This window comes from Phasianus colchicus, chromosome 11, assembly GCF_987193195.1.
Source record: "Phasianus colchicus chromosome 11, bPhaCol1.hap1.1, whole genome shotgun sequence".
NCBI lineage: Eukaryota > Metazoa > Chordata > Aves > Galliformes > Phasianidae > Phasianus > Phasianus colchicus.
The window spans coordinates 12,479,234-12,507,124 of record NC_143446.1 but is presented as its reverse complement, the minus strand read 5'-3'; the positions used below and the strand labels follow the sequence as shown (position 1 = coordinate 12,507,124).

Below are 27,891 nucleotides of genomic sequence, written 5' to 3'. Positions count from 1 at the left end.
CCGGGGGCTGGTAGGGGCGTCCCCGGAGCTGCGGGGGGCGGTGGGGGGCGGACCCTGAGGACGGCTCTCGGTCTCTTTTGTCATCGACGGGCACGCATATTGCGGCCCCGCATGTCCACCCTATGCTTCAGACGGCCACCCGTCTCCTCCCTTCGTCCTCACATTGCGTCCCCACGGCCACCCCTGCCCCCTGTGTCCTCCACGTTGTGTCCCCACAGCCGCTTCTCTCTTCCTTGCACCCCTCTTACGCCCTCACAGCCACCCATGTCCCCCCTCACTGTGTTCCCACGGCGATCCAATCCTCCTGTACTTCTCCTTAGGTCCCCATCCACGGGGACAGCCATCCACGTCCCTTCCCACGTCCCCTCCCGCGCCCCAGCACCCCAGCTGACCTCTATGCCCACACCCACCCACTGCAGCCGTCCCACAGCGCCGTGCTCAGTCTGTGGCACCCCAGGATACCCACTCCCGTCCACAACACCACTGCCAGCACTGCAATTCAGAAAGGGCTTTATTGGCACGGCCACTCAGCACCTGGTGGGCACCTGCTCCACGTTGTCCCCTGGCTCTATCCCTACGCCCGCCACCCGCCCCATCTCCACGCCGCGCGCCTGCTCAGTGCCCGCCGCAGCCCCCGTCTGCTCCTCCCTCCTGGTGCCCGCGGCGGACAGCGGCCTCATGCTGAACCGCGCGCAGACGTTGGTGCCCGACACGCTGCGGTACTCCCCCATCTCGGTGCGCACCGCCTCGTTCTGCGTGATGGTGAGCAGCACGGGCACCGACAGCGTCACCTCCTTGCGCAGCACGTGGATGGTGAGCTGCGTGCGCGGTGGGACCTTGGCGGGCAGGGCCACCTCGCTGCGCTCCCTCCGCGTGCACGACTCGCTGCGGTCCTTCTGCACCGTGAAGACGTTGCTGGCCTCCACGGCCAGCGTGAAGGAGAGCCCGGCCCGCAGGCTGGTGGAGTTGCTGAAGCGGAAGCTCTGCCACAGCGTCGTGCTGTACTCCCGCGTGCTGCCGGCCGCCAGCGCCTGCTCCGATTCGGTCTCGTTCACCCCCACGATCTCATCCACCAGCACCTCCCGCTCCGCCTCTATGCGTTTCTGGTCCCACAGGAGCTGCGCGGTGACCGTGGGGCGGCCGGGCCGCAGCGGGCGCAGGTGGGACAGCCGGGCCTGGAAGTGCAGCTGCGCCCCGTAGTCGTCCACGCGCTCCCCGGGCCACGCCAAGCAGTGCCAGCCGCCGCGGTTGGGGTGCTGGTAGAGCAGCCAGACCCCGCGCTGCACCACGTGCGAGGCCACGCGGTCATTGAAGTACCCGTACGCCAAGTTGGTCTCCTCGCTGACCACCTTGCAGGCGCCCTGCAGGTGGGGCCGCTCGTAGAGGGTGATCTGTGGGTCCAGCAGGTCGTGGTGCACCAGGCGCAGCGCCGAGAAGCTGTTGGGCCGCTCCACGGCCGCGTACTCACCCTCCTCGAAGACGTGCGGCTCGCCCTCGTACTTGGGCTGGGTGTAGGCGATCCAGGGCTGCCCCACCACCTTCAGCGAGGCGATGCAGTCGCCAAAATCCAGCTCATGCAGGTCAGGCACGTCGCAGGTGAACTCACGGCTCAACCCCTCGAAGTCGGCACGCTCGTACACCGTGATCTTGTTCATGGCGCTGCGTGGCCGAGAGCCCTGGCACCTCCTCTCCCCGCTTCCCTTCCCTGCCCGGCCCGCTGCCTCTGCTCTCACCGTCTCCGCCGCCGTGCCCCAACGCCGCCCCGCAGCCGCCGCTTTTATCGCAGGGCTGTGACATGCCGTGACACGAGGGCCCTGCCACGGCCCCGCAGACCCGCACGGCGCAGCGGGATGCCCGCAGACCAGCCCTGCCGGATAGTCCTGCCGCACCCCAAGCACATGGCGCTCCAGCGTTAACGAGTCACCGGCAATTAGCAGGGGTGCTTCCGCCCTGCCTGCACTAATTATGGTGTGAGATGGTGGTGGGGCCGGAATGGCTGGATCACCGTGGTGGGGTGAGAGGGTGCAGCGGTGGCACCAACCGGTGTCCCAGACTGAGACCCCACTGCACTCCAGTCCTGCTGGAGCTCAGTGAGGCCCCTGGCATAGCACAGCATGGCCACCTGGCACAGCACGGCCACCTGGCACAGCACGGCCACTTGGCACAGCACAGCCATTTGGCACAGCACAGCGTATCACCCACCATGGCACGGCACAGGGTGTTACAACAGAGCCATATGACACGGTGTGGTGGTGTGACAAGGCATGACGCAGGGATGGCCTGGGCAGGCAGTGCCACTGTTCCCTCCTTGTCCCTCATGGTGGGGACATCCCTAACCTCACTGCAGGGCAGGATGCCCACGGACCTCCTGGGGAGCATACACCTCTGACACCCCCTGGGGCTCAGACAACTCTCAGCCCCACAATCTTCCCACGGCCAGGTGGGCTCAGGGCAGCAGCTGCCTCTATAACCCCACAACGAGAGGTTCTCCACAGCCCCTCAGTGCCACCACCCCCATCCAGCTCCTCCCAACCAGGTGCCACCATCCCAAGCCGGGGTGTGCCAGGGTCTCCCAGTTTATTGCCAGATGTCGGGGCGGTTGGGGTTACACCAGACAAACGCTACAGAAGCGGTTAGTGAGCGAGGTGCCACCGGCCGGGGCGGCCGGGCTGGAGGGGCAGCGGGGCACAGGGACGGAGGCCGGGGAGGGGCTGTCCTACTCGCTTCCCCCCCTCCCACCACCCGCTCCCCATATCCCACACCCCCCTCCCAGCGCTGGGGACCCCCATGGCCGCCCCGTCCCCGTGTCCCCGAGCGGTTCCCACCACTCCCTGCTCCCTGCATCGAGGCTGGGGCAGCGTGGTGGGGGGGGCCCGGGCGCGGGGCTGCGTGGGTGGGAGGCGGTGCTGGCATTATTGCTATGGCGGGCGGGAGCAGCGCGACCCTCCCCACGCTCAGATCACAGTCTCGAAGAGCGTCGTCTTCTCCTTGGGGGGCTCCGGGGCCAGTAGTTTGGCTTCGGCCTCGGGCGTCAGGTACTCCAGGTGGTGGTGGCCCCAGATTGGCGTGGTCAGCAGCTGCCAGCGCTGCAGGGACATGGGGTCAGTAGTGGGGACGTGGCACGGGACATGGCACGTGGGTGGGGATGGGGTTTGGATTGGGATGGGGACAGGGATGGAGTTTGGATGGGCGTAGGATAGGAACAGAATTTGGATTGGGCTGGGGAAGGGATTGAAATGGGACTGAGGGAGGGACAGGGTAGCGGGGCACAAGGTGGGGATGGGAACTGAGACAGTGCTGAGAGAGAGAGGATGGGGACAAGGATGGGATTCAAACAGAGAAAACCATAGAGCAGGGACAAGATTCGGATGAGGTTGGCTTTGAGTGAGATGGCAATGGGGACAGGGATGAGATGGGGAGAAGGCAGCGGGATGAGGATGGGATTCAGCTCAGGATTGGACTGAGACAGCAACGTGAGGTGATGAGATGGAGATGCCAAAAGGGACAGGGAATGGAGTCAGATCCGGAAGGGATGGGGACGAGGACGAGGACGAGGGTGGCCCGGTGCTGCCCCACCTCGCGGAAGGAGCCTTTGCAGCGCAGGAGCTTGTAGATGACGGTGCAGGGGATGCAGAGCATGGAGGAGAGCGCCAGGACCCAGCCGATGGCATCGCCCCACCACGGGTACACGTAGGTCTTGTTGTACGTCAGCGGTTTGTAGTTCACCACGTGGAACAAGAAGATGCCCTGGGCGGAGCGGCAGCGAGCTCTCACGGCCGTCCCCACGCGCGTTCCCCGCACGAGCCTCCCACCCCCACCCCACCGCCGTGCCCGCAGCCGCCGCCGGGGGGAGCCCGGAGCCCGCGGAGCGCCGCCCGGGGCAGCGCGCATAGGGCCACGAGAGGGCGTCCGAGCGGCCCCGACCCACGCGCGACCGCGTCCCCGCTCACCACGCAGACCAGCGGCGTCACCACGGCCCAGCACCACTTCATGAAGGGCAGCGGCCGGTAGCCGATCATGCGGGCCACGTCGTCCATGAAGCGGTCAGCGCCTGCAGGGACGGGGACGTCAGCGGGGTCCCAGGGTGCCCGTCCCCACATCCCTTCCCGTCCCACGGCCTCACCGTACACCCAGGCGATGACCACGCACTCCCAGAAGGCCTGCCACAGCAGCGTGATCCCGCTGGCCGAGTAGTTGTCAAACAGCTGGAACACGTACATGCCGCCCTGTGGGACAGCACAGCACGTCATGGGGCTGTGCTGCGTGTCCCTGCTGCACGGGCACCCAAATGGCACAGGGACCCCAAGCACAGAGATCACAAATGGCACTGGCATTCCAAATAGCACAGGGACCCCAAATGGCACGGAGACCCCCCAGTTACAATGGCACAAACATCCCAAATAGCACAGACACCCCAAACTGTGTGGATTCTCTAAATGGCACGGACAGCCCAATGCCATGGGCACTCCAATGGCACAGACATCCCAAATGGCACAGACACCCCACACTGCACGGACACCTCAAATGTCACAGACACCCCCAGTGCCAAGGGCACTCCAATGGCACACACCCCCCAGATAGCAGAGGAAGCCCACGCAGCCAAGGGAGCTCCAGCCCCACGCCATGGGAAGGCACAGCCCGGCCCTGGCCCGTGTCCCTGCGCGTCCCCACCTGTGTCACCATGGAGAGGTCGATGAGGCAGCAGACGAGGCAGCAGAGCGCGGCGGTGAGTTCGCGGCGCAGTGAGCCGGCCCCCGGCTGGGGGAACAGGTCCAGGATGCCCGTGATGAAACCCTCCACACCGACAAACTGCAGCACACAGCGGGGTCAGCAGAGGCACGGCGTCCCATCCCCATCCCCGTCCCCACTGCTGTACCTGGCTGTCCAGCCCCAGCACCAGGAGCATGAAGAAGAAGAGCGTGGCCCACAGCGGGGACAGGGGCATCAGCGTCACGGCTTTGGGGTAGGCGATGAAGGCCAACCCAGGGCCTGCGAGGACAGTAGGGTGAGTGGTGCCACCCCCTGTAGGATACACAGGGCCCGCAGCACGCACCACTCACCTGATTCGGCCACTTTGGAGATATCTACGCCCTGCTCCGAGGCCATGAAGCCCAGCACGGAGAACACGACGAAGCCGGCGAAGAAGCTGGTGGAGCTGTTGATGACGGCCAGGATGTAGGCGTCCCTGCGGGCACAGCGGGTTATGGGCTGCTGCGGGGGCTCTGCGGGGGCTCTGCGGGGTCCCAGTGGCGGCACAGCCCTACCTGTAGCAGTTGTTGTGGAAGCGGTTGTAGCTGCCCAGCGCCGTCAGTGCGCCCAACCCAATGGCGTAAGAGAAGAAGATCTGAGTGCCGGCGTCGATCCAGACCTGGGGCACGGGGATGGCGCTGGGATTTTAGGGGCACGTGTGTCCCTCCCCGTGACCTCACTGCCTCCCCTGCCCTCACCTGCGCCTCGGCCAGCTTGGACCAGTCGGGCTTCAGGTAGTAGATGATGCCGCCCAGCGCGCCGGGCAGCGTCACGCCGTGCACCAGCAGCAGGATGAGGACCACGTAAGGGAACAGCGCCGTGAAGTAGACAATCTGCGGATGGGGTGCTGGTCAGACTCCCGTGGGGCAGAGGTGCTATGGGGCAGGACGCCCTGTGCCACACGTGTCCCCATCAGTGCCGGGGCTTGGACGTCCCCGAGCATGGGTGGCACCTCCCGTACCGATGTGGGACGATGTTACCTTCCCGGTTGACTTGACGCCCTTCCAGATGCAGAAGTAGACGATGATCCAGGTGGTGACCAGGCACAGGATCATCTGCCAGTTCATCTCCCCGGGCTCACTCAGGTCCCCCGACAGCCGCAGCACTTTGTTCCTGCACAGTGGGGTGGCACTGAGCACCCCCACATCCCCGTCCCCTCCGCCCCGCGCCGTCCCTGCACTCACTCCCAGAACTCGATGACAGGTGAGCGCTTGTCGGCCATGTCGACGCAGCTGACATTGAGGGCGGTGACGGCGGCGCTGGCGTTGGCACTGGCGTTGCGGCACAGCTCCAGGTGAAAGAACTCTGCGCACCGCTCAGTGTTCCATGCGTGGCCGCAGGTGGCCCAGGGCAGAGTGTCAGTTAGCGAGTGCACCAGGTAGAAGAGCCCCCACACCAGGATCATGATGTAGTAGGAGTTACAGAAGAAGACGATCACCATGGAGGCCAAGCCTAGACCTGGAACAGCGGCAGTGGGGTTGGCACGGGGCTCCACGCACCCACGGTGAGCCAGGGGGACAGGATGTGGGATGACGGCGGGGACGGGATGTGTAGAAGTGGGATGATGGGTGGGGGGATGGCACGGGGTCAGCCATGGGCACGATGGGGACTCGTGGCTCTCAGGGACGGTAATGGGGAGCTGCAGGGCAGGGCAGGGAGCCGCCATCCTTGGCTGCGGGACACGGGGTGTGGGCAGGGAGCTGCAGGGGCCCCGCGCAGGGCACCGAGGGGGGGGGGAACGGTGAATACCTTTGAAGAGCGGAGCGATATTCCATGCTGCGATGCCCCCCTGCTTCATGAACTGCCCCAGGGCCACCTCCAGGAAGAAGACGGGGATGCCGCCCACGAAGACGATGAGCAGATAGGGGATGAGGAAGACGCCTGGGGGGGGGACGCAGACATTCAGGGTACGCTCAGCCGTGCCGTCCCCCCCTCGCCGGTCCCCCCCGCGCCGCCCGCTGGGCGCAGCGAATGGCGAGCGGCACTCCGCGCACTCCCCCTCGCCGCGCGCCGATGTAGGTCAGGGCGGGCAGGTGGCGGACCCCCACCCCGCGAGCCCCAAGGGCGGCCCCGTGGGGCGGCCCCCCCACCCCGCGCCGGTGCTCACCTCCGCCGTTCTTGTAGCACAGGTAGGGGAAGCGCCACACGTTGCCCAGCCCCACGGCGAAGCCCACGCAGGACATGATGAAGTCCATCTGCCGGGTCCACGTCTCCCGTTCCGGGGCGGCCGTTTTGGGGGGGCCGGGTGCCCCCACCAGCGGCGCCGTCACCGTCCGCTCCTCGCCCGCCGCGGGGGGCTCGGTGCCCTCTGCCGGGACAGGGACGGGGGGGGGGGTGCCGCGCCGCCGTCACCAGCGCACACGGGTTCCGCCCCGGGTGGGGAGAAAGGGGGAGCGCGCGTGGGTTGGGGGGGGGGGTCCTCGCGCGATCCCCCCCCGCACCCCTCGCTCCGCGCGTGGGGGCGTGACGTCAGATGTCAGCCCGGCGCGTGACGTCACAATGCAGAGCGGTGACTCACCCCGCGGCGGGACGGGAGGGGGCGCGCCGCGGTCGCGCGTGGCCGTGGGCAGCCCCCCCTCAAGCCCCTAACCCCCCAACCCCCCACGACGCGCACCGCATCCCTCCCCGGCCCGGTTCAGCCCCGCGCTTACCGGAGCCCGTCGGGGCGGCGGCGTCGCGGCTCGGGGCGGCGGGCGGCTGCGGGGCGGCCGTGTCGGCGGGGACGGGGGGCATGGCGCGGGGGGCCGGGGACCGGGGGCGGCTCGGGGGCGGCTCCGTGCCCGGGGGGAGCTCAGAAGCAATCCACGAAGCACTTGAAGGTGAGTCGGAAGAACCTCATTGAGGGCGGCGGGGCGCGGCGGGGCGGGCCGGGCCGGGCGGGCGGCTCAGAGCCGGGCTGCGGGGCCGGCGCCGCGCGGCCGCTCCGGGGCTCTCTGCGCCGCGGCACCGGGCGGCGGCGGAGGCAGAGCCGGGCCGCACCGCCCCTCGAGAGCCATTGGCCGCGCCGCCCGCCCGCGGCTTGCCGGGACTTGCAGTCCGCCCCACGGGCACCGGGACGCGGGCACCGGGCAACGGGACGCAGCGGGTGACGGGAGGGAACGCGGGGTGAACACGGGGTGTTCGGTGCAGTAGGGCGCACCCGGGGACACGGAACGCCCCGGACACACTGGTGAACGTTGGCCGGTATGAAATTCAGGTCGGAAAAGACCTCTGAGATAACCTAACGTGATTCCGATTCCAGTTCAACCTTCAGCCCACTCCCACCGCGCCTACCGAGCCCCGTCCCCAAGCGCCACGTCCACCGCGGTACTCGGGGCCATAGGGCACAACAGAGGACACCCGGGTGCACCCGGGGACACGGGGCACTACAGGGCACTACGGGGCACTACGGGGCACGAGGGCACAGCGGGTGTTTCCCAACAGCAGTGCCACGAGGCACCGAGACGGCGGGTGACAGCGCCGGGACGCTGCGTGACACGGGGCTCGCCCGGCACCGAGGGCTGCAAGGAGCACCGGGGACGTGGAGCGGAGGCAGCGCAGTGGGCACGCAGCAGCCAGGGCGCACCCGGCTCGGGGGCAGCAGGAGGTCCGGGGCAGCCAGCAGGCAGCGGAGGCGAGCTGAGTTCAGCGAGTTTAATGAGAGCAGACAAACCCCGACCCCTGCCCGCCCCCCACCCCTCCCGGTGCCCAGCCCGGCCCGCACCCCCAGGGCGGGTGCCCGCGCTGCCCTAATCGACTTCTTCCATGCTGCTGTAGGAGGGGGCCGGGCGCTCGGCGGGGCTGGTGAAGCGCTCGGGAAGGCCTTCCGCGGCCAGCGGCGGGGCTCCTTCGGGGGCCAGGCCGGATCCAAACGGCACCGGAGTCAGTCCCTGCAAGCAGAAGGCGGCCGTGAGACACTGCACGATGCTGCATACCTCTCAACTCCCACTCTGCTCCCTACAAAGGCCCCAGAAGCGGGGCGGGTGGAAGGCAACGAGCCCGGAGCAGCCCCGCAGACGGCCCCGACCTGCCCGAGCGCTGCAGCCAGGCTGCGGCACGCTCGGCACAGCCCGCTCGGCGCTGCCGCTTCTGCCCGTCCGGCACCGCTGCCCTGCGCCGCCGTGATCGGGACGGCGCCCGGCACGGCTGCGGGGCCGCAGGGTGGGCAGCAGCAGCACAGGAGAGGAGGGGAGGTTCCGGGAACGGAACCCCCACCTGCAGGGCAGGCAGGTGCAGGGAGCGGTGCGTGGCCCCGAGCCCAGGGCTGCAGCGCCAGGCGGAGCAGAGGTCACCCCGCAGGCGCCGGGCGCTGACTCAGCCCCACGAGGGCAGCGCCGTGGGCGCGTGGGGGCCCCAGACCGCAGACAATGAGGCGACTGTTCCAGGACAGGCACGTCCCGACGGCGGGAAGCACCGGGCTGGGACCCGTGTGCAGGGACCCGTGCGCAGGGACAAGGGGACGGCCGTACAGCTGCGCGACGGGGGCAGGGTGGTGGGCTCTAGGGGCTGCGTTGCCCCTCTCAAGCCCCCCAGCGCCGACGGGGCCCCGGCCATTCCCACTGAGCATCCTTCCTGAGACAGCCAAGGGCACTGCCGGCAGGACGGCATCGGAGACGGAAAAGGAAGTCACAGGGCTCTGAAGTCACCTCTCAAACCCAAACATTCCCGAGCAGCCTGAGCCTCGCTCAGCCAAGGGCAACGTGTCTCAATGTCATACACTGCTGCCGCTACAGCCCTTGCCCCAGCCCGGCAGGACTGCATGCTGCCAGGCCCTCCATGCACCCAGCGCCCTGCACGTGCCACAACTGCTGCCCCACGGCACAGGCAGGCAGAGCTCTGCCCGCAGCCTGCTGCACCCAGCTGAGCATAGGGCAGTGCTTCTGTGTTGGCTGTGGAACCAGCTCAGGGGGCAGGAAAGGAACACTCCATCCAGCTGCCTCCTGTCCTGGAGCAGGCTCGGGTACAGAGCCCCTGACTGCTGCCACAGTCCCATCACACCGGAGAAGGTGCTGCAGATCTTTGGAAAACCTGCCTTTATTGGCACACCTCACAACGTGCAGGAAAGCGACACTGCCAGCACAGCCTCCCGCTGGCCTCCTGCAGCCTAGATCCTGCCTGCTGCTCCCCGAGCCCACACCAGTTCCCCAACGGGGTGCTGCCCCATGCTCCCCCAGACCCATCCCAGGCAGCTGCACACAATGTAAACCGGGACTCCCAGACAGGCAGGGGTAGCCCACACAGTTCAGTAAGTACTGTGGATGCCCCCTGGGGCGAGGAGCAGCGCTGTGGCCAAGCCCTCTGGCTGAGCAAGGAAGCACAAAGCACTCTATGACAAGTCATCCAGTCCCAGCACAGGAGATGATGCTGGCCTGGAGGGATACAGCTTGTGCCAGCTCTGAAGAATGTGAGGCTCCTGAAGCAGGGAGAGGCAGTGGGACCAATGATCATGTCAGGGCATCCTGTTCTCACAAAAGCCTCCGGGCAGGGCTCTGCTTGTTCCCAGGATGTTTCCAGTGGCACTGTCCCTTCCTGAGCAGCATGTACCAGTAGGGCCAGCCCCGATGCAAGAAGGCAGCCAGGGCGAGGGCGGGCTGAGGGGATGCTGGTTCTGGGCTGTGCCTTGGCAATGCTGGGGACCGGCCACGCAGCCCTGCCAGCTGGCATAGGAGATGCCAGAGCAGACAGACAGGAGCCGACGGCTCTATGCTTCCCTTGGAGAGCATTGGTGCCCACAGCATGTATGTCTTTCCCACAGGGTTCCGTCCTGCTGTCCAGAGGGTGCTGTCTGGCCACCTGGCAGCTCTGACGTCTTCACCGTGCAGCATTCTGGCACAGTGCGTGCCCCAGCAGCCCTGCTCTGCAGCTGGCTGTGTGCCCACACCTATCTCCAGCGGGTTTGGTAGATGAGTGGGTAGAACACGTTCAGGAAGAGAGCCACAATTGCGGCTGTGGTGGCCAGGATGAAGTATTTGACGCAGCCTTCATCTGGGTGTTGGGGGGTACCCGGACTCCTCTTCTGGCCACGGGGCCTCCAGGAGTTTCTCACAGGCCTTTGGGGAGCCTCAAGCTGCAGCTCTTGTTCTTCAGCCTCCAGTTCCTGCCAGATCAGAGAAGCCTGCGATGTGGAAACCTGCGTCAGCACTTGGAGAACACAACTGGCAACACCCCTCGCCATCCCCCGGGGCAGGCGGCTGCCTGCGAGCCCAGTCCCGTGCCCCACCAGCCCGCCTCCCCATGCAGCATGGTCATGCCCGCCCCCACAGCTCCTAGGGGCTGCCTTGGTGGGCTCAGGCGATGCAACAGGAGAGCAGTCTTTGCAGGAGCCAGCGCTGGATCCCTCTGGAGTCGATTCTGTGGCACTGATGGATCCATGCAGGTGAGGGAGCAGGTATTAAGCTCATCACAGCTCAAGTTTGGCAATCCCAATGTGACTATTCAGATGACGGCCAATTCAGAGGCAGCTTGCATGGCAGGAGGCACGGTCGCACAACCAGTCCCAGCTCTCCTTTGGTGGGTTGGGATCCTTTGAGAGCCAATCACAGTCCAGCTTCCAAGAGCATTATCTGCAGTCACAGCCCAGCCCTTCGCTGCGCCGGTGATCACGCAGGGCAGCCAATCAGGATGCAGGATCTCTGGAGGATGCAGGTGATTCCTGGCACTTGGATACCACTCAGCCCCAGTGGGATCCAATACATCCCATCACCACGTGGGACACAGTGCTGCTGAGGTCGTGATGAGCCCCAGGGGATCCAGTGAGGCCAGGTGCTATGGGGCACACAGTGATCTCCAGCACAGCAGGGATCCCACGGCCAGCACAGGACAATTAGAGCAGCCTTGCTGTGGTTGCTCTAGCACACACATTCTTGTGATGGGAGCAGCCCCAGTTCCCAGCAGAGAAGGCTGAGCCAGGATGCCCAGCCCACGTGAGCCAGGCCAGCTTGGATGGCCAACCACAAGGTCCCTATGGGGCACACGTGTTCAGCTGTGCCACAGCCAAACACCGTCCTCAGATCCAACGAGGCCAGCACAGAGGGGACTCAGGGGAACCTGGCAAGCAGGTGATTTGCTACAACACTAGCCCAGGCCTTTTTTTCTGATACTTCAGCAAAGATCAGTTCAACCATGCCCTACTGATGAGTGCTGAAAGCACTCTTTCTGCCAGCGCACCCTCCTCGCCTTTCCTGCAGCACAACGTGCTCTGGGGGAGTTTCCCATCAGCATCCCGCAGAAGCTCACAGGCTCAGTACCTGTATTCACCTTTTCTGCAACTGGAGTGGCCCCGTACTGGGCCACAGCAGAAAACATCCCCCCCTATCCGCAGGAGGCCATACCTCCTGGCACAGCCAGCTCCCATTCCATTGTTCTCAGCCTTAGTACAGAGCCTAGCAGGGCACAGCCCCCCTCCTGCCCATTCCTGTGCCCCAAAGCAGCTCTGTGCCCTCCCACCAGCACTCCCAGCCCAGCAGCTGGAACCAGCTCTCCCACCACCCCTTAGGGACAGGACTGTTCCAAGCTCACAGCCAGAACAAGGTAAGACAGACCCCAGAGCCCATCTGGCACACGCTCTTTAGTCTCAAAGGGAGGCAGCACAGCACCGCAGTGGTGCTAGGCTCCGTGGGGTCCAGCAGGTGGGCACATGCATATTTCAAGGCTCTGTGGCTCCGACGCTGGAAGGGACACAAGCTCTCACCTGACTGGCAGCAGCTTCGGCAGAGGGGGTGCGCTCGGCTCGGTGGTCTGGGGGGTGCCCTGGCAGGGGTCTCTCCACAGGAGAGTTCCTCCGGCGGTAGAAGAGGACATACGCGTATCTGGTTACCACCTGGCTCTCGTCCACGGTGGTGACTGTGCTGTCATCGAAGAGCCGCCAGCCTGAGAGGAGAGAAGGGTTAAGCAAGGAGACCGTCCACAGCTGCAGGGGAGGGGAGGGCGGCGGATCCTCACCCACGTCACTGCGCTGGCTGTTCTTGTCGTTGGGCAGGCGGGCGTATGCCGTGTAGTGCCCGCCAATCATGCCTCCATAGTGATTGATTACAGCATACAGGTCATACATGGGCAGCTGCTGCTCACCCTTCCGGCCGATGCAGAATTTGCTTAGGTCCAGGCTCCTGAGGATAGACACATGGATGGTCAGGGAACGGCCAAGGCAGCACAAGCAGTACTATCCCAGCACTCCATCCCCTGAGCTCTCACCGGACAGGGAAGTCAACCATATCGTTGATTTTGTCCCTCCAAATAAAGCTGCGGAAGGAGAAGCGCTTGAGCTGGATGATGAGGACGTTGGGCAGGCGCCACAGCATCAACTGCTTGGAGGCCTCACGGTGCTGTTTGCACTTGGGGCAGTACCTGGGGAAAGTATGTGTTCATTATCAGCATGTAGAGAGCTCCGGGTTTCTGAGCCCAGCCCTAAGCTCGCCAGTGTGTAGATATGGCAGAAGAGACAGGAGGCCTCAGCCTCCCTGCCAGAGGCAGGACAGCACAGCCCCGCAGAGCGCTGGCATTGCTCCCTGCTGGCATCTGGCCTCCTTCCTCAGTGCTCTTGGCTGCCAGGAGAAATGTCAGGCAGGACCAGGCAGCTCCTGGGAAACCCCCACTGCTGCCTGTGCCCGCAGGCTGGAACCCGCCACGTCGCCTTCCTCACCACGCTTCCTCTGGGGCCAGGACTTCGGGCTTGGTGAAGAGATTGAGGCACTGCTCCAGGGTGAAGTGGCCAGCTCGGGCTGCTTCACTGGCTGAACTCGGATCCTCCACACACTCCAGCTCCTTGGACTCCACCAATACAAATTCCTTGAGGCGCTCATTGTTCTTCCACACCAGGGCAAGGGAACAGTCATCTGTCAGCTCCAAGGGGGTGTCACCTGCAAAGGGGCACACACTTCAGCCAGCTGGCCCCCAAGTCCACCCTGACTGGACTAGGAGCAATCTTGTCCAGCCCAGTTTTAACGCAGCACAGCCAAGATGGTGCGAGTGGTCCTGCCACACACCCTCACTGCCGAAGCTAGGTTCACGGGGAATAAAATCAGCATCTATTCAGATATGAGGTGATCCAGCCACACAGATCTCTGTTCCTCTAGGAGTGTGGGAGGTTGAAAGGAACCGGTTTATTTGCTCAGGGGAGTAGGAGCTTCTAGGGAGCAGGCACGAGCTCTGCACGGTGCAGCCCTGCTCTCCCACGCCAGACACAGCTTTTAATGCCCTGCCTGGTGCAAATGGCATACCTGGGCTTGCTCTGGCCCTAGGAGCCTCTTACACCCTGGCCACGTAGATCCACTCTTTGCTAGAGGCCACAAGGGATGAAATTGGATCTCCCCAGGACGCCAGGCTCACCTTTATCTTCCAGCTTATACTCTTTGTTGGCAGCATCGATCTTGTTGATGTAGAACTGCGTGGCACGGGCGCTCAGTGAGTCTGGAGTGTGCTGGTACCCAGGGATGGCAGCTGTGGACAGGCAGGAACATATCTTCGGTGGCACTGCCTGTCTGCCCTGCGTAGGGGCCAAGAATTTGCAGTGCCCCCACCCCCATCTCACATGCTACGGCCTTGCAGGGACACAACCACGTGCCCAGTGTCCTTGACTATTTTTAGCAAACGCCTGCCCCTGGCAAGCCGCGCTCCTCTGCCTGCCTTGCCCCTTCACTGCACATTGCTGCCATCCTGAGACAAGTGTCTGGAAACGTGACAGCTGGGCGGCCGAGCGCAAGAAGCTGCTCCCGTGCAGCTGAGTCAGAGTGAGGGAAACATTGCGCTCACAGCCCCGAGGGGCTCGGCGCTGGGCTCTGCCCTCCCATGGGACTCAAGGCTTCTGCCAACCCTGCCTCCCCACCCCTCCAACAGCCCAGACTATTTCCAAGTCAGGTCTTTGCTCTGCCTCACAGGCCATGCCAGGGCAGGGCAGAGCGTGGGCTGTTAGGCATTTCAGGTGGAGCTGCTCTTCTGAAACACGGCTTCCAGAGCTTCCCGTATATCCAACAGACCAAGCCGCACGGGGAAAACAGATACTGTGGCAAGAGGTGATGCCAAGGAGGGAAAACTGCTCCCTGCCTTGCCTGGGGGCTGCCTGGATTGGGTTCCTGGCACAGACAGGGTTAGCACCGCAGCACCTCCTACCTTCTGGTTTGAGGGCTCTCTCATAGGATGGCTCTTTCTCACAACAGCTGTCGCCCTGCGAATCCATGTGCTCAGAAAAGCCCGAATCCAAGCTCAGCAGGGAACTCCTGGCAGCCAGGACCTTGCTCCGAACAGTGCCAGTGTCGCTCATCTCTGGGTGCAGCTCAGGCACAGCTGGTGAGAGGGGAGGCTCCTGCAGGAGGCCAGAAGCCCTGTCCCCATCCCCCAGCTCAGGAGCAGGGGTAGCAGCGGCACAGCTGCCCTTGGCCAGGGGATCCAGTTTGTCTAGGAGCAGAGGCTGCAGCCCCTGCTCTGGTGACATCCGTCCCAGCTGGAAAGGAGGCTGGAACACGCTGACCGAGTACCTGAACAAGGAATTGTCAGTCACAGCGGGCCCCGCACAGGGCTGGGCTCAGCTCAGCTCCTGGCTGTGCTTGCTGCTGCAACAGATGCACCTCCCTTCCCTGCACCCTCACCTTGCGTAACCCTCCAGCAGTTGGGCCAGGCGGGCGTAAGTGAGGCGGGATTCCGGCACACTGATGAGGAAGGGGAAACCGATGTTCTCAGGGCAGCACAAAGCCTTGTGGTCTGGCCAGTGTGTCTTCTGACATGTCCTGTAACACACAGAACCCCAGTGAATCCAGTGTCTGCACAAAAACAGGCAGGACATCAGCAAGGAGTTTGGTGGGGCTCAAGGGATGTGTTTGGAACAAGAGGAGTGCTGCAAGCCAAACTGGCTCCCTCCCAAAGGCCAAGCCCATCCCACCTCCTCCTAGTGGGCTGAGTGCTTCCACTTAACCCTCCACAGCTGGAGACCCTCCCTCCCTGTGAGGCACCAAGCCAACTCACACGTTGCAATAACCGACTCGATAGCACCTTGTGCAGCGCCTAAGCTTCTCTTCCTCTGACAGCTGCTTCTTCTGGCAGGCTGCACACTTGGCGACAGGGACACTAGGTACCTGTGGGCGCTGCAGGAGAAAGAACCCATTGGGCATGGCAAGGCACCTGAGCAAGATAAGGCAGCCTTGTCAAGCCTTTGTGCTTGCTGCAGCTGATAGGAGTCACTCACCAAGATGGGCAGCCCTTTCCTGCAGGCAGAGGGCTGCCAGGGCCATACGCTGGGCACACTTAGCCAGTATGCCAGCCTTGTGTGTTACCCTTCTGTGCAAGCTCTAGCACTGCTCTCCCTATCCCGTTCAGCCTCCTATCAGTCTCAATCCTTGCTGCTTACCTGCTGGACCTGCAGCTCCACTACCCGCTCCTTGGCCAGCTCTGGGGACAGCACCTCGAAGCAGAGCAGCAGGTCTGTGGGAGAGACTGTGTCCAGAGACTGGGACGGCAAGAACATGCGTTGGAAGCGATTCTTGATTACCTGCCGGGAAAGCAGTGGAACAGGACTGTGTGAGGGGCTGCTTCATGCTCAGAGGATTGTCCAACTCTTCCTCTCCTGAGGAAGCCACGTGAGCCCCATGGTGAGCTGTGGCAGTAGTAGCATCACAGAGATCGTGTGCTCTGCCCATCATCCTGCCAGGATAGCACCACCTGCCCCGCTGCAGAGGCCCAGCCCGCTCAAGCAGGGTTCTGCAGTGCAGCACCTCGTGCATGACACTACCACCCATGGACAAAGCTCATCCCATGGACAAGTGACTGCTGCTGGCAATGTGTTCCGCACAACTATGGGAGCCAGGGCCATCCACATCAGTAACCCACAGCTTGGTGGTCGGTTTTAGCATTCTCACCTCTGCTAGGCGCAGGTTGTCTGGTTTCACATGCACGCTGTGGGCCACCGAGTCGAGTACCTCCATGGCACTGGAGTTCTCCTTGCTGATACTCACAAGGAACTGCCACAATATAAGTGCCACATTAGTAATGCCACATCAAGACATGCAGGCCCTGGCTTAACACAAGATTCAGCTCACTCACACAGGACCAGCTGCCTGTGGCACCTCCAAGAGCCCTCTCAGGCTACCTCCCCAGAGTAATTAGTGTCCTTTACCTTGATGGGTTTCTTGTGTGGCTCCTTTGCAAAGTAGTAAACAGTCAGCACCTTCTGCTTTTGTGGGAGTGGGACTGGGAGGTACAGGAAGGGATCAAAGGTGATGGATACCTGCAGACAAGAAAAGCCCACTCAGTATTGGGAATTGTTGTGTCTGAGATCAGCAAGACAACAGTCTTATCAGACTGGAGATCCAGCCATGTCCTTTATGTTGTGCTCCTGGGGCTGGAGCCTGCCACAGGGGCACAACCTCCAGGGCTGCTCTACCTTGGAACAGACTGGGCACACCAACTTGGATTTGTACTGGCCCTGGAATAGGTCCACAATGAAGGAATCATTCCTCATCTTGTGTCGCTGCCAGGCCTCCTCAGCTACCACCTGTGGAGAGAAAGGGCTCAGCACTACACTAAATCACACAGGCCAGAGCTGCTCTTTAGCAGCCAGTGCTCACAACAGCCTTGGAGACGGACATCCTCACCTCATCAGGCCTCCCGTCTGAGTCAACAGTTTCTGTGTAGGGTTTGTTCTGGATGCGGTTGAGATCCTCATGCAGGCCATCAAGTAGAAACGCCATAAACTCTTGAGCATCGTGCTGAGCATAGCCAGTGAACTGGCTGGCCTTGCTGGCCACAATTGCCTGTGGGGAGCACAGTCATCAGCCCACCAGCAACACTGCTTGCTCATGCCCAAAGCCTGGCTGCGCCCAAAGCAGCAGAGCGGCACAGAGAAATGCTGAGACCCACGGCTGAGGACAATGCAGCAGCTCCCACAGAACATTGGTACCTACCTTCAACTTAGAGGGCTGAAAGGCATGGTGTGTGCCTTTCCATAGTGCTCGCAATAGCATGGCAAAGCCAATGGCCAGGCGTCCCCCTGTCCCTAGGGGGTTGTTGTAGTTGATTTCAGACTCGAAGGACCGATCTGTAAGATATGAAAGAGAGTGAGGGTGGCTGCTGGCTGCACAGAGTGGCAGAGCTCTGCTGAGCTCCAGGCCTGTGCTCACCATGGAAGTAGTCACGCAGCTCCCGGGTGTTGGACAATGACTGGATGACGCTGTTCATGAAGCAGGTATTGCCCAGATTCACCAGCCCTGTGAAGCCAGGCAGGCACACCTTCTTTTTTTCATCTTCATCCTCATCATCTTCCACACTCTCAGCACTCACTGGGCTGTGTGTCATCGGTGGCACCATGCAGGTTGGTTTGGGCTGCCAAAGCAGAACTAGGTGTGATGACGTTGTGCACGAGGGGGTCTCCGGAAGCATCAGAGGAACCCAACTATCCAAGCCACACCACACAGGGCTGGGCTGGAGCCATCATCCACCAGGACAACTGCTGTCCCCAGTTCTGCCAGCTATGCATGAGGAGTGTTGCCGACTCCTCCTCCAAGAACAGTCTGCCAGACCCCAGAGCAGCACCAAGAAGGTGGAGTCCAACCAGAGGGACAAGTGGATGCCACCTCCCCCCAGCAAAGTCAAACACAATATAGCTCTACTCACTGAGGGGATGTGTGGCTCTTGCTTCACTGCCACGTGCTCTTGGGCTGTACGGGCTGCCACACCATCCAGACTCCCATCCTCGACACGTGGCTTCTCTTTCTCACTGGTTCGAGCCTCCTCTTTGCTGGACAGGGGGTGCTGGTTACTGCCTGGAGGGGTCTTATCCAGAGGGGTAGGGCCTGTAGGCATGGCAACCTTTGCACCACCCACTGCACCTTAAAAAGGGGGAAGGGTGGGCCTGTGGTTAGCAGCACTGTGCACTGCCCACAGTGGGGCTGAGCTGCTCGGCCCACGCTCACACACAGCCTCTTGCCCACTCCCACCTTCCAGTGCAGGAAGGCGAGCAGCAGTGCCTTTCCGGAGTGCCCAGATGGCCTGCCCCACACCCTTCCTTCCCCATGATCCCATGTCAGAAGACCCAGTGCCTTCCAGCCACTGCAGGTGGCAAGGAAAGCACTAGGTACAAGCAGGCAGTCAACACAGAAAGAAGGCAGGGTGCAGACCTCGTGTGGCTGGAGCCTCCAGCCCCCCCCAGCGCTGGCTATGGCGTTTCTTCAAGCAGACATCAATGCGAGATGCTGTGAAGGTGTATGTACACTGGTCTGGTTCAATAAGGTTCCTGCAAAACACACAGAAAGTGAAGATTGCCTCAGTCGCTCCAGCAGCCACAGAGATGCTGAATTCTGAAAGGCAGGGCCACAGTTTCCCAGTTAGCATCAACCCTGAGGGGGGCTCCACAAAGCAGAACAGACACCCTCAAGTCTAGCCACACTGAGCACATAGGAGGAAATCTGCCTTCCTGGGCATCCATTCTGCCTGGCTTCACATACCCACTCTAGTGGGATATCTCAGCTAAAGCACACACAGCCTGGTCTGGCTCTGTCCCCAAGAGCTCTAGATCAGGCTGGGGGAAGACTGCAAATAATGAAGTTTTCTTCTCTGCGATCATACCAGGATCGTGGTGTTAGTGCAGTATGTCGTGATGGAGACACTCAGGTGCAGAAATGAGTATGTCCTGCACAAACCAGCCAGCTGGGACCAGCTCCTGCTCTCAGCTCCCTCATCTCAGTGTAAGCAGGCAGGACGGGAGTCATACCTGAGCTTCACCTGCCACCGGAACACTGTGTGGGGCCCACAGCCAGGATGGAGGCGAAGGAAGTTTATGTCACTGCAAAGAAATATAGAACAAGTGAGAAGAGGTGAACAAAGTAGCCTGGCAGCAGCCAAAAGCTCCATATCAGTTTGATGCCATCCGAAAATGCATTTGTACCTTGTCTGGAACACCAGTGTAAAGTCTTGCTCCCGGAAGAAAACCTTGGAAGTCTCCTTGTGAATCTCCTTCACATATACATGCACCACCACCAGGTCATTGCCCTTTTCATATGAGTCATTCTTGACAAAGGTCAGGCTCACAAAAGGCTCTGGCTCTGAGTAGGGAAAGACATGAAGAGAGATCACCCTCACTGCACTCCAAGGCAGCACTGCAGGTTGGCCCAGGAGAGGTCCCGAGCAGAGGGACTTTCCCAGCCAGGCCAGTCTACAGACATTGACTCCCGGGCCACTCACCATCAGCTGCTGCTTCCAAAGCCACATCGTCCTTAGACCAGTCCCTCTTCTCTCCGTCTCTGCCTAGGGGACGTGTGGCTGATGGGATGGCCTTAGAGCTCTCTCCCAAGACAGGTGCACTCTCCCGGCCCCGTGAGGCTTCGACAGGGCTACCTGGCTGCAGGACTCTTTTCTCCACACAGGTGGCAACACGGTGAGGGAACATCTCTGTGGTAGCAGCAAGTGGTGGCACCTCCACAGGAACAGTCTCCTTGGCCATAATCACAGCCTTTTAAGACAGAATGACAGTGAAAAAGAGATAACTTAACCCTCATGCCATCTCTTCAACAGCATCCCATAGAGACATACCTTCTCTAGTGGCGGTGCGAGGTCAGTCAGGGCTGTAGGCGCATCGCCCTGGCTGGCTCTGCCATTGCGACGGCTGCCTGACCTCCCGCCATGCCCTTTGCTGGGCTCCACACTCCCAGTGACTCTGGCATTCGGCTCCTCTTCAGCAGGAGCCACTTTGAGGTATACCGCCCGCTTGGCGCTGGGGCCACTCTGTGTCCCTGGGCTGGCTGGGCTTTTCCCTCCCAGGGCCTCGCTTCTTCCCTGAGCGCGCTTGGGGTTGGAGGGCTCTCGGCGGGTTCTTGGCAGCTCAGTGCTTTCAGTCCGTGGTTCTTCAGGGGCCAGTTCTGCAGAAGCAGCCTTCTCCTTCCCGTTCTCCCAGCACGTGGCCCCCTTGCCCAGCTCTTTGGATCCATCTTTCTTTCTCTTCTGTGAAAAGTAGTGCAGCATAGTGGGAAGACAGCCAGGCAGCAGTACCTGTCTTGCCCTCCGCCAGCCCCTCACCCTTACTCCTCCTTCCCGAGGCACACCAGAGTTCTATTCCAGAACCTGAGGCTGTGGCAGGCAGGACAGGGACATAACAACATGCCCTCCCTTGGACAGAGATGGTTGGCTCAATGCCCCCACGCAGCACGGGGATGCAGGATGTGTCCTAAGATGCTCCCTGGGTCAGGGCAGCTCAGAGCAGGGACTGAAACCCTCACCCAGCTCTGTCAGGCTCCATACAGTCCCCTGAAAGGCAGAGGTCCCCTTGCCCTCACCAGAAGCGAAGACCAGGTGTGGAGCGGGATCTTCTTCTGAAGCACAAGCTGCAGAAAGTTTCCCTTCTTGCATTGTATCTTGCTGCAGGAGCCCTCAATCTCCTCATAGAACTGACAGCTCCACTGGCGCCCATCTGCAAGAAAAGGGGGATGGGACCTCAGGCTGTGCAGCAGGCAGCAATCTACTCTACCCATAGCCCTCCCTCACCTGCCTCAGGGGCTAGGAAAGCTCTTGTCTGAGAGCCAAAGAGGCTGCAGGCAGGCTGCCACCACATCCCACGAGCCTCCAGGATGATACCAGATTCATTGGATTTGCTTTGTACATCTGGCTGGCCTCCTTCCCAGAGGGAAGGCACCGGGTCTCCCTGCCCTTAGGGACATGGACACTATTTCAAGGGATACCCAGCACCAACTCAATCATCTCAGAGGGCAGGGCAGAGATGCATCCAGCACAGCAGTGGGCACCTGTTCACTTGGCAGAGAGAAGCCAGCTCCTGTCCTCTCCAACCCTACACCCTTCTTCTTTTACACTGCTCTCATATCAGCCTGGCCTGCTGGCTGAAGTTGTGCCAGCTGACAGCAGTGCATTGCCTCTGAAGGAAAGGTTTCATGCTCGTCTGGATCAGCCCACATCTAGTCCAGAGACATGCCAAGCCCTGCTGGAGAAACACTTGCAGCAGTCACTCCATTCCCTGTACCTGGTAGTTTGATCACACAGTCAGTATCAGTGAAAAAAGTATCCACATCCTCCACCTTCAGAGATCCACTTCCCAAGTTCAACTTGACAATGATCTCATCAGCATTCTGCTTCCAGTCCAGCAGCAACTCTAGGAAGAGGAAGGAAAGCATCAGCCATTTGCCAGGGTGCATGGCCACAGTGCCCACGCCCAAGCTGGGGAGTGTGAGCCCAAACGCGCATTTGGTTGAGGACATCAGGGCAGAGGACACAGCTCATGGCAGTGAATGGGAAACAATTGTAATCTACTCTTATCAGGTCACAAACAAGGACCTGAGCAGCAGGTTGCAGCAGGTCAGGTGAATCCCAGCGGGAACCAGAGAGATCATGAGGCAGAAAGGCTTGGCCCAGTCACGTGCAGCAGCAGGGCTGGAAAGAAGGGGTGGCTCCTGCCAACTACAAAGCAATTGCTGCTTTCCCAGCGAACAAGGAAGCCACAGAATTACTCTGGGGGATACAAGTGGACTCTGAACACAACCAGAAATTGCCACTTCCCCTTTGCATATGCAAAATGAATAGCTCAGCTATAGTCACAAAGAGCACTGTATTCCTGATAGGTAAGCACAGTTAACACAGCTGAAACAGAGGTGGGCCAGCCAGCCTGGCACAAACATCTCATCCAGGGAAAAAACACAGCAGCAGTGTCAAGCCACGGCAGACTGAATCCCATCAGGTGTCCACCAGGCTCTAGGTCTGCCCGTGCAGCATCCTAAGATCTCTACAGGAAAAACTTGACGTTTCCTTAATTTCCAGTTGGTTTAGTTATACTTTCTCAGCTGTCAGGATTTTAGTCCGTCTGTTCTCAAAGTGAGAACCTTGAGCCAAGGCAGAAACCAACCAGCACCTGATGGGTGACATGGCCTGGAATCTTCCCAGCCTGGCAGGCTTCCTGCTACGAAACAAGCAGGAGGATGCCAGCAGCAAGATATCCCAGGGCAGTGCTCATAGGCACTGTGCACCTGGTCCAGAAGCAGTCTGCTATGTGCCTTGAACCTCTCCCTTGCAGAGGGTAGTTCCCTGCCACGTGTAACATTCTCTGGGAAGGCTGCACCCTGTTAAGAGGAGCACAAGGGCAAGGGAGCACTCAGGTTAGTTCTGCTGATCACCAGAGCACAGGATGACAAGGCAAGAGCTTCAAATCCTTTGCGAGGGCGCTTGGTGGCCATGCACTGGCAGCTAGCGCACACCTCAACTTACCCTCCTCCAAGTCCCTCTCCTGGGAGGTCTCAGCCTGCTCGAGCTCAGGGCGAGACACTGGTGGGCAGAGAAGCAGAGCACAGGTGGGTCTCTCATTCAGTCACTTCAGAGCACAGGCTGGTGCTCCAACACCCAAAATTTTATACATCAAACCAAACTTCTGTCCATCCTTTTCATTGTGTATGTGCTGCTCATTTCCCTCGGCTTCCTCCCACCTCCCTTGAGCTTTTCCACAGCAGCAGCAGAAGCCAGAATCCAGGATGGGTGCTGTGTACTCCTCACCCCAGTTCAGCAGCAAAAGCAAAATAACACTGATGCACCAAAAAAGACAGTGCTGCTTCAAGGCCTGAATCACTGTGAAGCTTGTGGTAACTGGGCTGTGTGCCCCACTCAGTATGCCAAGTCTCTACTAGCTCCCAGCCTCCACCCACATAGGAGAGGCTCTGTCTTGATCTTACACTGAGAAACTGATGTTAGGTTGTGCTCAAACCAATTTTGCTGTAACAAGAGAACCAGGCAGCCCAGCTGCACTTTAACATTCCCATCACTGCACAACCTGCCAGAGATAAAACTTCCTTCCAGATCAGACCAGGGGACCAAACTGACCTGACACCTAATCCCTGCTCCCTGCAGGATTACCTCCAAGAGCCAGAAACATTTCAGGGTCAGCTCCACCCCCACAGGGAGATGTGCTGTGCTAGGCAAAGGGGTCAGTGCAACAGCACCTTGTCCTGAAGCAAAGAACCAGTGGCAAAAGGAGCTGTGGTCTCCACTCTAGAGAGCTTACAGGACTGTGGGCTCCCTCCTCAACAGCCACAGAACAGCAGGGAATTTCTGCTGAGTGTTGCAATCACAGGCGTAAAGGTGCAGCAAAGTCACACTCTCTGTGCCTTGGTGTTTTGCACTGGGGGTTGCAGCATATTGTTCAAGCACAGACATCAGTAAACGCTATTTCACCTTGGCCTACAAAAGGCTGTTATTTAGAGGTTACAACAGTCAGCACAGAGCAGGCACAGAAATCAAGCAATTTGCCAGGGACACTGTGCTGCAGAAGCAGGAAGTTGTGTTTGCCTCCTGCCTGCAGGTACTCCCTGCCCAGCATGGCAGCCTGAACCTGGAGCAATGTTTTTGTCACCAGATACACAGTGGCCATGGAGGGAATTACCACAGAGCAATGTCTCACTTGAGCCGCACCCTGCCCTGGTGCAAGAGGTGAAGCAACAGCCCCATCCACAGGCCCTGCACCCCGTGGGTGCTGTCAGCACCTCCAGTACCAGCCTGCAGCATGCAGGCTGAAAGACAGAAGTGTGTCCAGGCACCTGCAGGCTTTGATCCTACTCCCCCTGGGTCGTCAGGCACCTCGGCCGAGATGAAAGCAGTGACTGGAAACAAGCACTGTGAGGAGCATCAGCCTTAAACTAACAAGGGAACGGGCCGGACCGGACCTTCCTCACATCCCTGGGGCTAGGCAGCTCAAAAGAAAGGAGGTTACAGGTCCAGGGAGGACACAGTGCCAAAGAAGATCCCACTGCATGGTTTACAATCAGTCATAGGAAGCGATTAGTTAAATCTGCTTATCCTGCAACAGATGGCTACAAGGCTCCCACCCACAGAGCCAAGAAACCATTCTGCTGGGCCTGCTCCCTGCGGCACTGCCTGGGGGCTCTCACCTTCCTTGCTCTCCTGGTTGGCTCGATCCTTCTGCTTCTTCTTGTTGGTGGTATCGTCCAAGCCCCGAGACACTCTCCTCTGGCCGGGGGCATTGGTGCTGCTGGACATTTTCAGCCGTTTGGATGACACAAACGGCCCACCAGGGTCGGTAATGGAGTCTGGGTCAGGGGTGCGACGTTTTCTTCCTGGCCCAGCTATCTTGGCGACTCTCTGTGCTCAAACTCTCTGGCAAGGAACTAGTGGCCTAAAGAGAAGAGAGAACAAGCATGGCAGGAGGAGTAGATGGAGAAGGCCCAACAGCATCAGGAGCTACTGCCCCCACACTCCCATTGCCCTCACACGTCCTTCTCTGCAGCCTTTATGGGAAACCCTCACAGCCCTTACAACAGCCAAAAGCACGGGCTCCCAAGACACGCAAACCTGGAAAGCAATTGTCATGCTCACAGTGCCCGCTACACCACCCAGAACCACTGTTGGCTCTAATGGCATCCAAAGGCAGAGTGAAGGGGGACAAAGAGATATCCCTGTCCCATACAGGCCGGCCCCACAGCACAGGGCACCAGGCAGGTCAAAACAGCACTCCATGTAAGAAGGTGGGAATGGAAGAGAGAAACACCCTAAGAAGGAAGCAGCAGGAGAAGCAGAAGGCCTGGGAGAGGCTCCCGTGACAGCAGAAAGCAGAGCTCCCTGGCACGAGGGAAGCTCCTCCCTCCACCCACCAGAACAGCGGCACCTTGCATATTCATCTCCCGCTGATTTACAGACAGCACCAGCAGGGCCTGGCTGGAAACAAGACACCCCTGCTCCAAGTGCTGGAGAGGCTGGGCATGGCCTCCCACCGCCACCCAGGCCGTGGGTCTCAGTTTTGCCCTGAGATGTTCAGAACAGAGAACTGGCGCGACCTGCTGAAAACGGCTTCCTTGTGCACAACGGCATCTTGGCCCCGCAGCCCTCACAGCTGTGCCTGGCTCTCCAGCAGCAGGAGCCACACATCATCCTGCCACCCTTGCACCAGCATAGACCTAACAGTTCTGCTCGGACACAGTCAGAGGCAGGACATCTTCAGGGAAAGCGCCAGTTCAGGCTGAGCAGTGCCAGCAGGTTTGTGTTCCAGGAATGCTCATGGCAACCAACAACCACAAACTGCAGCAGACTCCATATCAAAACTGCTGGCACCCTTTGTGCAGAAGCAGCAGGCCCAGCCCCATGGCAAAGCCCACACTGAAACCACTTCTCACCAGGATGACCTGCCCCAGTCACCAAGAACCAACAGAACAGAGTGGAAAGCTCAAGTGCCTCTGGCTGCCCAGCACAGGAATCCTCAGAACTCACACCGGGCAGGAAGGGAATGCTGAGCAGGAGACTGCAGTAAGCTCCAAGAGAGGGAAAAAAACAGATGCAGAACAGCAGCAGCACCAGTCCTGAGCTGCTGAATGTACTGTACTGGGCACTGCTGCAAAGCTTGGCAAATGTGGGCAAGCTGTGCTTGCTGAATTACTTTTGTTTCCAGTGGGAAAATCCCAGAGGAGCAGGAAATGAAAAGGAGATACTGCTCAATGCATGGCCAGGCCAGGCCACATTACATCCAAAGGGGCAGCACCAAGAAAAAGGAGACAGGGAGCTCTGAGTAGGGTCCTACAGAATAAAGAGGAAAGGCATGCTTGCAGCTGCTCTGTCAAGGAAGCCAGGCACTCGTCTGCCTGCTGGGGTTTGGCTTCAGTGGGTCTGCAGCCACCGGTTACACCTAACAGCTGGCAGGAACTGAGCAGGGCTGGGACTCCGCCTGATTTTGGCTGCCGGAATCCTGATCACAGCCTCAGGCCATTGTGGGTGCCTCAGGGCTTGAGCCAACTGCAAGATAAACACGAGTTACTCTCACTGGTTTTTCCTAATCCTGGACTATCCCCCTCTCCACAAGCAGGAAACATGCAGCAATGGGGCAGCAGCCAGCTGTCCAGAACACAACACTCTGGGTGCTGCTGCTCCCAGGGGCCGGTACTGAGGAGGTAATACCAGGGCTGAACCTTTGGGAGGCACCGGGTGGGTGCGTGAGCCACAATGCTGAGCACTTCAAGTATGGAAAGCGTGGTTATAAGAGTAGGTGCTTCTCCTTCCTCTCATGTGTTGTGTCAGTGTGAGCATCCACGTGCTGCAGGGTGCATCAGACCAAGAAGCCATGCAGACTGAAGTCCGGATGATGGCAGAGTTTACTTCAACCTAAATCAGCTCCACAGCCCAGCTCATCCTGAGGCTGCACAAACACTCTGTAGCCAACCCCAGTAAGGCGTGAACACAGAAAGAGCAGCAAGTGGTTGGGCAGCACGGCCACCTCGTCCCATCGCAGGGGGTGAGTAAGTAAGTAAGCGTTCAGGCAGTGACAGCAGGAGGTGCACAACGGGATGCGGGTTGTCCCAGGAGCCGGGGCTGCATTCAGCACTTGGCAGGGAAACACCTCCTGCCTCCAGCCCCCGGCACCCGCCCCTCGGAAGCCTTTAACGGAGCAGCGGGGAGGGGGCCGCCCGCCCCCATCATCTCCTTCCTTCTCCCCCCAACACACCCCGAGCCCAGCCGGCAGCAACGTTTCCCCTCGTGCGAACGGACGCTCTCGGTATCCGCCGCTCTCATCCCCGCGGGCTCAGAGCCCCGAGGCTCGGGCCCGGCCCACGCTCCAACCGCAGGGCGAGTCCGCAGCCGCGCCGTACGGCCCCGCGCACGGCGCTCCCCCGCCGAGCACCGCCCGAGGGCCCGCGGGAGGAGGAGGCGGGGCGGAACGCAGCCCCTCGCGGTGCCGGCGGCAGCCTCCGGCCGTGCCCGGCGGCCCCGCGGCTCGGACCGGCTCGCGGCGGGGAGATGGCGCCGCCCGCCCCGCGCCCCCCGGGCCCGGCCCGGCCCGGCCCGGCCCGGCCCGGCTCGGCCCCGGCCGCCGCCGCCGCCGCCGCCCGCCCGCACTCACGGCCCGGCCGCCGCTCCGCGCTGCCCCGGTCCGAGCCGAAGTTCCGAGCGGGCCCACTCCGGAGACAGGCCCGAGCCCGTGACGCACTTCCGGAAGCCGGCGAACGGGCCCACGTGACGCGGGAGCGTGGTTGGGTCACGTGACGCGAGCCGGGCCCGGCCGCCGGTTCGACCCCCGCTGTTCTCCGCGCCCGGCTCGGGGCGTCCCCATGGCAACGACGCCCGGCGGGACGTCACCGCGCCGCCGATCCGCCCCCGGGGGCGGGCAAGGGCGCGCTCCGGGCGGGGCGTCTCCATGGCGACGGGCCGGGCCTGCCGCGCGCCCGGGGCCCGCCGCGTCCGGCTGCGTTCCCGGCC

At 61.2% G+C, this 27,891-nt stretch overlaps 3 protein-coding genes across 10 annotated transcripts; all 3 read right to left on the bottom strand.

The window, feature by feature from the left end:
* Positions 1 to 472: 472 nt before the first annotated feature.
* LOC116239565 (epidermal differentiation-specific protein-like) lies at positions 473 to 2,424 on the bottom strand. Its single transcript, XM_031609687.2, has one exon. It carries the CDS (start codon positions 1,653 to 1,655, stop codon positions 528 to 530), a length of 1,128 nt encoding a protein of 375 aa, XP_031465547.2. The 5' UTR covers positions 1,656 to 2,424; the 3' UTR covers positions 473 to 527.
* Positions 2,425 to 2,560: 136 nt separating this feature from the next.
* On the bottom strand, positions 2,561 to 7,605 carry SLC6A8 (solute carrier family 6 member 8). The gene is made up of 14 exons (XM_031606862.2): positions 7,401 to 7,605; positions 6,857 to 7,057; positions 6,499 to 6,630; positions 5,934 to 6,207; positions 5,730 to 5,862; positions 5,448 to 5,582; positions 5,265 to 5,368; positions 5,061 to 5,185; positions 4,877 to 4,989; positions 4,672 to 4,809; positions 4,124 to 4,226; positions 3,951 to 4,051; positions 3,577 to 3,747; positions 2,561 to 3,086 (listed from the first exon to the last, which is right to left on the bottom strand). Exons 1-14 carry the CDS (start codon positions 7,480 to 7,482, stop codon positions 2,955 to 2,957), a joined length of 1,944 nt encoding a protein of 647 aa, XP_031462722.2. The 5' UTR covers positions 7,483 to 7,605; the 3' UTR covers positions 2,561 to 2,954.
* Positions 7,606 to 8,286: 681 nt separating this feature from the next.
* On the bottom strand, positions 8,287 to 27,695 carry USP19 (ubiquitin specific peptidase 19). Of its 8 annotated transcripts, none has more exons than XM_031606809.2 (27): positions 27,536 to 27,692; positions 24,582 to 24,826; positions 22,912 to 22,968; positions 21,677 to 21,805; positions 20,979 to 21,112; positions 20,239 to 20,646; positions 19,891 to 20,158; positions 19,595 to 19,751; positions 19,421 to 19,492; positions 18,828 to 18,943; positions 18,325 to 18,533; positions 17,832 to 18,033; positions 17,616 to 17,749; positions 17,307 to 17,465; positions 17,096 to 17,206; positions 16,829 to 16,939; positions 16,572 to 16,673; positions 16,064 to 16,204; positions 15,682 to 15,800; positions 15,309 to 15,446; positions 14,833 to 15,197; positions 14,053 to 14,163; positions 13,367 to 13,583; positions 12,919 to 13,071; positions 12,670 to 12,833; positions 12,419 to 12,597; positions 8,287 to 8,618 (listed from the first exon to the last, which is right to left on the bottom strand). In XM_031606809.2, the coding sequence occupies exons 2-27, from the start codon at positions 24,688 to 24,690 to the stop codon at positions 8,478 to 8,480; spliced, it is 4,206 nt and encodes a 1,401-aa protein (XP_031462669.2). In that variant the 5' UTR covers positions 24,691 to 24,826; positions 27,536 to 27,692; the 3' UTR covers positions 8,287 to 8,477. The 8 variants fall into 8 exon arrangements, with proteins under 8 accessions (XP_031462669.2, XP_031462660.2, XP_031462642.2 ...); XM_031606800.2 differs by having other exon boundaries at positions 18,325 to 18,539; positions 27,536 to 27,691; XM_031606782.2 differs by lacking the exon at positions 8,287 to 8,618 and adding an exon at positions 8,644 to 10,843 and having other exon boundaries at positions 27,536 to 27,695.
* Positions 27,696 to 27,891: the final 196 nt, after the last annotated feature.